At 39.7% G+C, this 10854-nt stretch overlaps 1 protein-coding gene across 7 annotated transcripts in view; it reads left to right on the top strand.

Annotated features, from left to right (window-relative positions):
* Nucleotides 1-10854, top strand: part of dennd4c (DENN/MADD domain containing 4C) — a 140091-nt gene that overhangs the window by 110047 nt on the left and 19190 nt on the right. For 6 of the 7 annotated variants that reach the window (XM_060840971.1, XM_060840963.1, XM_060840949.1 and 3 more), the window contains 4 exons: nt 103-240; nt 1482-2626; nt 9058-9241; nt 10327-10436. In XM_060840971.1, the coding sequence (XP_060696954.1) occupies nt 103-240; nt 1482-2626; nt 9058-9241; nt 10327-10436 (1577 nt within the window). The remainder of the gene's footprint in view (nt 1-102; nt 241-1481; nt 2627-9057; nt 9242-10326; nt 10437-10854) is intronic. The other variant, XM_060840986.1, reaches the window with a different exon arrangement.

Below are 10854 nucleotides of genomic sequence, written 5' to 3' on the forward strand. Positions count from 1 at the left end.
GTTCTGCTCTTGTAATCTAATCTTATTATTTCATATGTAAATGTGATTTTGAATTTGAAGGAACTATTTTTAACTAAATTCACATTTGTATTTTATCAACAGGTAAAGGCTCAAACAGCTCTGATGTGGATCAATCAGTTAGTAACGACAGTAAGAATTCCAGCTTACCAGAAAAACTAACTTCGTGTAGCAGCATTGTGAAGCTGCCATGTCCTACTGTTGGCAAACAAGGAAATAATGGTAAGCAATTCTTTTTTCCTTCCTTGTTACCAGTATTGTATTGCATTACAGTGCTTTGCATTTGATCAGTTTATTCTTTAGCAATTGTTTTGGAATTGTTTGTGCCACTGGAAACTTCCTTAGAGAAGTTTTCCACATATTAAAGACCCTTTTTTAAAAAAAATCAAACTGACGCATTTAACTGTTCAGTGGGAATGACTTTAGCTCCTTTTTTCACAATGAAGTCCCAATGTGAAAAGTATCCTCTCCATCATCATATTTCAGACAGACAGACATAGGGGAACTCTAATTATTAAAAGAATACAACTTTTAAAGTTCAATAGACTTCAAGTGATGACAGAGACAAGGACCAAATACAATGGGTGTGCAAAATAATACAACGGGTCTGTATCAATAGGCGATGAGTTCACTACAAGTGGTGCACAGAAGGAGGTTTCCCACAAAAAACTGCAGCGAGTCAGGTGGACATATTTCCAATGTTGTTACAATTGTACTCTGGTTCAAGTCTCATCTGTTCCAGAGTTGTTGAAACACTTTCTGGACCCCATGATTAGAAATATCTAGCAGTCTCTCAGTGCTACTCAGAAATGCTGCCTGAAGTTTGTATCCTTGTCTCTGGAGTGAGATTTGAACTCTTGACCTTCCAGCTGTGACAGAGGAATGCTGCTACTGTGCCAATTTTTTTTAGCTGTTTAAGTGTTGGTTCTTGCTTTTCAAAAGGCTTCTTTCAAATTTACTTCAAAAGTAGTAGTAGATAATTGAATTGTGATTTTTGTTTTTTGGTTGGTTTGGTCCTCTTCTCATTCATTTCTCAATTTTCCCCATCTCTCTTGCTGTCAAAGCTCTTGAATGTAGGACATAAGTCTAGGTTAAGGTAATTTCCTACCTCCTTTCTTCCCTCAAGCCACCTTGCATCTGCTTCCCTTAAATATGTAGTTGTGGTCAGGATTATTTACAATTCTGTTAACTTTTTTGTGATGCCAACTATCTATGAAGTATTTTGGACATGAGACTCCTTTGGTTAAATTGTAGTATTTGTTCTGATTTAAGGCCTTTAAAAAATTATCCTAGCCACCCAAAATAATGCATTTCAGCCTAACCTCTTAACAATAGAGATTCCTTACAATTCTACCTTTTTGTTTTGTTTTAAAGCATCACTGTTGATTTATTGAAAATGGTAAGTAATGAATTGCATGACTTGTAAAATTAATCTTTTACTTTCATGATCTTCTCAATTCTAGACCATTTGGCTAGCCTGCTACTGGATAGCAATGACCATTATCAAGACGGTAATGGAGTGGGTGACTCTAGTACCCAGGCACATAGGCCAAACAGCGGGAAGAGCCAGCAGCGGCAAAAGTTCTGGGCAGAAAGGAGCTGCAGTTTCAGTGCCGATACACGTTCAAACATGTTACTTCAGAAAGGGACCCTCGAAACTGATCCAAATGAGATAGCTGAGACTATGGGTGCAGATGCCAAGATCCTGGCTGCTGCTCTGTGCAATGCCAAAGATATGTCCAAGATGAAGACCGCTCCATTATTGGATCACTCAACTCATCAAACAGCACAAGGTCAAAGTGGTGACAGCAGAGTCATCTTTGATGCTTCAGAGAACAGAATCTCACATATGATGGAACCATCAGATCCATATCATGTTGATGCTGAAAGTACAATGAAATCAAACAATTCAGTTTTTGTAAAAGGTGATTTACAGATTGAACCAGAAGCTATTCTTCCAATTCGTGAAGAAAATCAAGATCCCATGCAGAATAGGACTAGTGTGCACTCTGCGATTAAGTCTGTAGAAAGAGAAGATGTTAAGGTAGGTTTTGATCCATTATCATTACTGGCCTCAGAAACGGAGAAGAAAATCCCTTCCAAAATCGAAGAGAAGACTTTACCACCAGTTGTGTCTCGAAAACTTGCAGATGAAATTGAAATGTATATGAATCTTAAGAGCCCTCTTGGGGGTAAATCAGCCAGTATGGAACTGCACAAAACTGAGATTGAAGAGAAGCCATCAAATGACCATGATGGAGTTCACTGTCATGCACAAGAAAGAAGGTCAAGTCTCCCATTGAGCCCTGCTCCACCAGAGGATGTACAAACAACATCCAAATCTGTCTCAAGGTCAAAAACATTTGCTGGGCAGCCGAAAATACCAGTTTCGCAGAAAATGCGTTCAACTTCACTAACTGCCTTGGTGCGGAACAGCCAGCATGGCTCCTTGGGGTCCATCGTTACATCATTTTCAGGATTTAAAATTGACAACCTGCTGTCTGGACCCAAGATGGATGTACTTAAGTCAGGCATGAAGCAAGCAGCAAATGTTGCTAGCAAGATGTGGGGAGCTGTGGCATCAGCGTACTCCTACTCTGATGATGAGGTTAGGCAATATCTACGCTCCCTGCATGTGGGGTTTTCTTTGAGAAAACTGTTGGAATAGGAAATTACTTAACAATTAATTGTCACTATCATTTGAGAATTATGACCAGACTTATGAATAGAAAAATCTACCTAGTTGCACAAGCATTGTTTGTGAAAGTGATATTTTGAAGTGGTATTGTGAAGTTTTATGATTTCTTTATGTAAAGAAAACTTGGTATTGTTGGAAGGCTCATTGATCTTCATTCTTTCTGAAGACAATGTCATTTAAAGTAAAATAGTATTTATGCATTCTTTCAAGGCAACTGTTTTGCGGATATCGAAGTGTATTTTTATTACTTGTATGTTGTGTAGTTGGTAAATGCATCTAACCTGTTGCCTGTATATCAGAGCTCCACAGTGCAATTTGTAACTTGGTGTCAGTTTTTTTAGCTTCTCAATTACATCTGTAATGTTGCACGTTTTAGATATCTGATGAACATTGTGATGGTGGGCATCTGGCCGGAGCTGAATTGGTGGTAAAGGTCCAAACTTAACTTAATTTATTGGCATTTTATTTGTAAGTGTTCTCATTTTGGCTGTGGATACTGATAGATAGAAATAAAGACTTGTCCGTTATATTTTAGATGGTTCAATGGTACTGTCCATTTAGGCAGTGCACTCGCTGTCTAGTGTTAAAAGCAATGTTGTTTATCATGTCATATTAAATCATCCATGTGTTTAATGGGTGGATATGATATTGGCAGTGTGGCCGAAATCTTACCTTTTGGTTTAATTTCATATCATTGCAAACAGATTGATTTAATCTTAAACTTCCATCACTCGGGGATCGAGTTTGGAATGGGAAATAGATGGCTTTAGTCCCTCCAATGTTTAATTGGAAGAAATAGCAGCTAATGTCGGATAAGTAGTTTGGTTGTTTAGCACAAGTGGATTCAAGACCTTGGAAGTAACAATATATTCATGGACTTTGAAAGAAAAGGAAGGTTGAAGATCAGACAGTAGTTTGCAAGAACAGTAGGATCACAAGTTGATTCCTTAATCTCTCTCAATATGTTTTGATTGCCTTTAATTTTATCTATCTCAGTTTTAAAACTAACATATTTGCCAATTGTGATTTACCATTCTAAAATTGTGATCTACTTTGTAAGGAGAAGGATTTCAATCCTGACAGGTCTGGCTTCAACTCTTAGTCCAGGTGTGGGGTTAGGGGAGTGTAATGTCATCAGCCAAGAAGAATAATCTACATACCGTATCTTATCTCTTTTAATGACTGTTGAGTGCTTTCAAAACACATGTCAGCAATCAAGCAAAATTGACTTTTCCAAATGTATGTCCAGAACAACCTCAATTATCCAAATGAGATGGGCAGGGAATATTTTGTTCAGAAAACTGATTGCTCAGATAACGGATAATGTTTTTACGGGACCTTGAGATCTTGTGTGGATAATCCGAAATTCAGATAATTGATCGGATAACCGCGGTTGTTCTGTATTACAATTATTACCCCTTTCCTCACAGACACACGCAGCTCCACTTTCAACTGTTATTGTCAATTCCAAAAGCTTTGTCTTGCTCACTTAGTGTAAAACGTCCAAAGTGACTTCTTCCACCCTCAGGAAACTCTTAGTGACTGAAAGAACCATTTCTTCATAAGGCACACCCTATTTAAACCAACCAAATACAGCACCTGAAATAAAAAAAACCAACACTCGCCACTCTTTGCCTTGAGTCCAACAACCCTAAACCCAATTTAGAATTATAGAGATTTTGATCCTGACAAGAGCTCGCAATTTGTTACGGACCAGACCTAACCCCTCAAAATCTATTCGGAAGGTAGCCTATATCCTAACTTTTCCTTATTTTAAAGGTAAGTGTAAGGCATTATGTTCGAAATGCAATTCAGTTGGTCAAAGTACCCAATGTTAAGCAAAACCAACTTTATTATTCCACTAAGGTTAAAATGCAGACAAAACAAAAATAAAATCATTAGATGAATCACAATTCTATCATGCTAATTACTGTTCCAATATAGTAGCATCCCATAACTATACCCTTGGCAAAGGCAAATTCATAAAATAGATTGTCTCATATTGCAACTCTAGCAGCGGAAAGACAACCCCACCTCTTCTCCATTAGAGAGAGAGGAATGAGAGCTTCAAGATCTCAGAAACTGCTGAAAGCTAATTTAAAAATCCTGGTTTTGTAGGAGCTTGGCCACATCCATTCAAGCTGCTTCAATTGTACCAACTTTTATTTAAAAAAAAGGTCTCACAAGCTGTTTATTTCACTGCTCAAGGCCACTGTCTCAACCTTACTTCATTTAAAAAAATACCAGGACGAAATACACCTCTTCAAGCCATAGTATCATCAGGATGTAGGTTTGCTCGCTGAGCTAGAAGGTTCGTTTTCAATCGTTTTGTCACCATACTAGGTAACATCAGTGAGACTCTGGGTGAAGCTTCATCCGGAGACTCAGTGAAGATGTTACCTAGTAGGTTGACGAAATGTCTGAAAATGAACCTTCCAGCTCAGCGAGCAAACCTACATCCAGAACCTCAACCTGAACTACAAATCTTCTCAAAACTTGCTCATAGTGTAATCACCTAGGGGATTCTGATTGAACTGACAGAATATTGAGTGACCTGGATAGAGTGGGGCATGGATAAAATATTTCCATTTGTAGGAGAGACCACAGTTCAAGTGCACAACCTGAAAATGAAGGGACAACCTTTCATAATTGAAATGAGGAGGGATTTCTTCAGCCAGAGGCGGGGTCATCTGTGGAACTCAGTGCCACAGAAGGTCATGGAGGCCAAGTCATTGAGCGTATTTAAGACGTTAGATAGGTTCATGATTAGTAAGTGGATCAAAAGTTATGGGGAGAAGGCAGGGGAACAGGGTTGAGAAACATCTCACCCATAATAGTCCTGAATGTAATTTGAAATCAGATGCTGTGATATATAGGTGTTTTTATTGGTTTTGTTGGTGAGATATTGTACCGTTCCTTTTGTTGGAAAGTGTTTCTTGAGTCAGAATGTTATTGCTTTGTTTCTGCTGCTTATTTTAAATTATAATATGGAGGAATGTCCATCAACATGTTTGAGGTGTAAGATAGCAGCATTTTTAAAGAGTTCAGAGTGTCAAAAGTTATAATTCATTTCTTGGTTTTTGAGAGAGCATTTAACAGAATAGGAAGAAGGCATAGTTCAGAAAGGCTATTAGGGTCTTAGTGGCTGAACACACTTCTAGCATCTGAAGTGAAGAGGAATTACACAGTATTGTGAGGCTAAGATAAAATACTCAATTGTGTCACAGAAATCACATGGGAAAAGATCACGGGTGAATGAAGGCAACCGAGTAGGAAGAAGTTGAGTCGGCAAGAACTGGAATTATCATGTAGGACAGGATGTAAATTGGGGAATCTCGGGTCTGTTTGTGTTGGTGACAGTAGAGAAACTCAGGGACAATTAAAGCAATTGAGCCTGAACATGACAAATGGAGAGATTAATGTTTGAGCTGTAATTGGAGAAGGCAGACAATGTTGCTCTTGTAAAAGCAACAGCCTTGGTAATGGCCAGGATGTGAAGTTTGAAATTTTGTTTCGGATTGAATAAGGTGGAAAGATGAAATATTATATTTGACCGATGGAGTCACTGAAGAGACAATGATTTGAGCAAGGAATTGAATTAATGATGAAGTATTTCAGTTATTAGCTGGGCAATTGCATGGATGTAGCTGACCGAAGAGAGACAAAAGAAAAATACCTTGAATAACACACATCCTGAAGTAAGAACAACAAGGCTGAAAACTCTGTGGCCAAAAGTGGGAAAATCTAATATTTCAGGTTGATGGCAAATAAGACAACTTGTTTTTTTTTCTTCTTGGTAGCTGAAGTTACTGCTTTTTAGATTTACTGCTACAGATTTATGGGTCAAGAACAGGGCCATAAGATTAGTTTGAGCTTTATCATAGAAGTCAGCATAGACTATGGCAGGTTAAGTGATTGCAAGACCCTAAGATACAGGAGCAGACTTAGACCATTTGTCCCATCGAATCTGCTCTGCCATTCAATTGGGTGGTATGTTTCTCAACCCATTCCCCTGCTGTCACCACTTTACCTTTGATCCATTTATTAATCATGAATCTATCTATCTCTGTCTTAATGCACTCAATGACTTGGCCTCTGCAATCTTCTGTGGCAATGAGTTCCACAGATTCACCACTCTCTGGCTGAAGAAAGCCATCCTCATTTCAGTTCTCTAGGGTTGTCCCCTTCACTCTGAGACTCTGCCCTTGAGTCCTAGTCTCTACTACAAATGGAAATTATTTTATCCATGTCCCACTCTATGCAGCCTCTCAATCTTCTGTAAATTTCAGTCCAATCCCGTCCCTGCCTCATCTTTCTAAAATCCATTGAAGACATACCCAGAGTCCTTAAACGTTCCTCATATGATAAGTCCTTCATTCCCATGACTGTTCTTGTAGACCACCTCTGGACCCTGTCCGAGGCCAGCCTATCCTTAGACATGGAGCCTAAAACCGCGCTCATTATTCCAGATGAATGGAAACTGGCCCCTTTCTGTGCTGGTAATTGCTGAAGTTCCATTGATGGAATTTTGAATCTGGTCTTGCCAGCTTTTTTTCATTTTTTTCAAAAAGTACTTTTAATTATTCAAATGTGCATTTGATCTTTCTATTCACTCAAGTACAGAATAGATAGCAATGGCTAAAATTTACTTGGAATAATTATACAATTTGACTTAACGGAGTGTGAGTAGATTGGTGACCTCCACCAACACTTACAGCCCTGGGCATTAATCCTAGCAATTATTACTGTTCTAAGGTGCAGAGAAGCACAATATTTCAGTTTTATAATTGTTGTGATATGAACTGCTATCTAACTGACTTAGAACATACAGCATAGAACAGTACAGCACAGAACAGGCCCTTCAGCCCACTATGTTGTGCTGACCACTGATCCTCATGTGTGCATCCTCAAATGTCTGTGACCATATGCATGTCCAGCAGTCTCTTAAATGTCCCCAATGACCTTGCTTCCACAACTGCTGCTGGCAACGCATTCATGCTCTCTCAACTCTCTGTGTAAAGAAACTGCCTCTGACATCCCCTCTATACTTTCCTCCAACCAGGTTAAAACTGTCACCCCTCGTGTTAGCCATTTCTGTCCTGGGAAATAGTCTCTGGCTATCGACTTTATCTATGCCTCTTATTATCTTGTATACCTCAATTAGGACCCTGCTCCTCCTCCTTTTCTCCAATGAAAAAAGTCCGAGCTCAATCAACCTCTCTTCATAAGGCAAGCCCTCCAGTCCAGGCAGCATCCTGGTAAACCTCCTCTGAACCCTCTCCAAAGCATCTACATCTTTCCTCTAATAGGACGACCAGAACTGGACGCAGTATTCCAAGTGCGGTCTAACCAAAGTTTTATAGAGCTGCAAGAGATCTCACGACTCTTAAACTCAATCCCCCTGTTAATGAAAGCCAAAACACCATATGCTTTCTCAACAACCCTGTCCACTTGGGTAGCCATTTTCCGGGATCTATGTACCTGCACACCAAGATCCCTCTGTTCCTCCACACTGCCAAGAATCCTATTCTTAATCCTGTACTCAGCTTTCAAATTTGGCCGTCCAAAATGCATCACCTCGCATTTATCCAGGTTGAACTCCATCTGCCACCTCACAGCCCATTTCTGCATCCTTTCAATGCCCTGCTGCAGCCTAGAACAGCCCTCTATACTGTCAACGACATCTCCAACCTTTGTGTCGTCTGCAAACTTGCTGACCCATCCTTCAATCCTCTCGTCCAAGTCATGAATAAAAATTACAAACAGAGGCCCAAGGACAGAGCCCTGTGGAACACCACGCACCACAGACTTCCAAGCAGAATATTTTCCTTCTACTACCACTCGCTGTCTTCTTTTGGCCAGCCAATTCTATATCCAGACAGCTAAGTTCCCCTGTATCCCATTCCTCCTGACCTTCTGAATGAGCCTACCATGGGAACTTTATCAAATGCCTTGCTGAAGTCCATATACACATCCACAGCTCGACCCTCATCAACTTTTCTAGTCACATCCTCAAAGAACTCGATAAGGTTTGTGAGGCATGACCTGCCCCTCACAAAACTGTGTTGACTGCATTTAATCAAGCCATGCTCTTTCAGATGGTCATAAATCTTATCCCTCAGAATCCTTTCTCACACCTTGTAGATGACAGACGTGAGACTTACTGGTCTGTAATTGCCGGGGATTTCCCTATTTCCTTGAGTAATAAATATTTAGTTCACGTGTCCATTGTTAACTATAATGCAGCACTTGCTCGATGTCTGTATCGTATTTCTTTGCTAACCATTTTGAAATGAACAACTGTTCAACTGGTTGAATTAATTGCTTCTTTCCATGTTCAGGATGAACATTTTGATGATTCAGGATTCAACTTTCCACCTGGTATTCAGGATTATAGCTGCAGTGGAAGCCCAACTGAAAGAGTCGGTCTGCCTATGACAGTGCCAACAAATGGGCTTAACCAAAGCAATACAAGCCTTGGTGGCAGCAGCAACAGCAGTGATACTGGTAAACACCCCCTGACTGGTTAGTTAAAATTAGTGGAATGTTGTATTTGAAGTTTAAACCAGAAAGTCATGCTTTCTCTGTAAACCATCTAAGTACCCTGTGCTTTCAAGCTGGTTTTTTTTTATTTTTCAATTTAGATTTTTAAATTGCTGCATCACTAAGACTATTGATCGAGTCATTTTCGAGCTTTTTCTTTCCAGCTTACTCATCACAAACCCATGACTATATTTGATACCTCCTATGTATCACTAACACAAATATAGTCAAATTTAATTTGACTGTAGTGTTCTGTAAAATAAATGGACACATCAATACAAAAATGTTCCGAAACTTCCCAGCTCTAAGAAAATACCTTCCTCCTCAACTCTGTCTTAAATGGATGGCCTGTTATGCTGAGCTGTGCCCTGGCTCAGGTTTCTCCCGTGAGATTGTCAAGCACCTTATGTCAATAAACATCCTCTCGATCTTCTGAATATTAGCCCAGCATTTCTATAAACAGCAACCCATTACTTTCATCCCCTTTCCATTTTCACTCCACACCGTGCCTGGCAGACCATCCCACCACCACTCTACAGACCATTTGTTTTTCTACATTTGATGTTGCTGTCTTGGTTTCCAGCTTAATCCCATGTGTACAATCCAGCCATTCATTTTGCTCACTGTAAGACCATAGGACACAGGAGCAATAGTAGGCCTTGCAGCCCATTGAATTTACTTCACATTCAGTGAGCTCGTGGCTGATCTGATAATCCTCAACCTTATTTTCCTAATCTCATTAAGAGTAAAGGAGATCAATGGGATTTTATTTCCTGACTTACTGTTTGAGAGAATTACTTCTGTCTTCCCTTGTGTGATGTCGTATCTGTTTTTTGGGCACCTGATGATAATTCCTTATTGGTGTAAAGAATCAAACTGATGCTGATTCCAACAAAATCTGTGCACAGATTCCTTGATTTCAGTAGGTAGCTTTCTTTGCAAACATTGTCATTTCTGTGTTGGCACTGAAATCAAGGCCTCAATAATATGCTGTGTAAGCTACCTTCCCCTACATATCAATGAGTATTTTGATTTTTATATTTTATCTTAATGTTGCACTCATCTAGGTGCTGCACATTCATCTAAAGTAGGAAAGGAAAATGATCCTGAGAAGTCAGATCGTGGGTCTTCCCAGTGTGCCAGTACATCAAGTATTTTCCAGAATTGTGCGCTGGAGGTAAGAAAATAGTTTTTTTTCTTTTGGAGAAGTTATGGGCATCATTCTTAAAAAAAAATGTTAAAAACAAAACTTCTTGAAATATTAGGTATTAAGTCATACTTGCGCACTATCTACAGGCAGATTTGGTTGCCCAGTCAGCAGCGTCCAGCAGTATTCACGATGCCTCCTATACGGAAGCAGGCCATGTCCAACTGCAGCGAGACCTGGACAGTGACCAGGTTGGGTTGACAAGTCACAAGTAACATTCACATCATGTAACTGCCAGGCACTCACCATCTCCATCAAGACAGGATTCACCTGTGACATCCAGTGATTTCACTCCTGCTTCCCTCATATCAATATCCAAGGGGTTACCATTGACCAGAAACTGAACTGAACTAACTAACTACACAATTACTCTGGCTGCAAAAGCAGG

The sequence above is a fragment of the Hemiscyllium ocellatum genome, chromosome 2 (assembly GCF_020745735.1).
Source record: "Hemiscyllium ocellatum isolate sHemOce1 chromosome 2, sHemOce1.pat.X.cur, whole genome shotgun sequence".
Lineage (NCBI taxonomy): Eukaryota > Metazoa > Chordata > Chondrichthyes > Orectolobiformes > Hemiscylliidae > Hemiscyllium > Hemiscyllium ocellatum.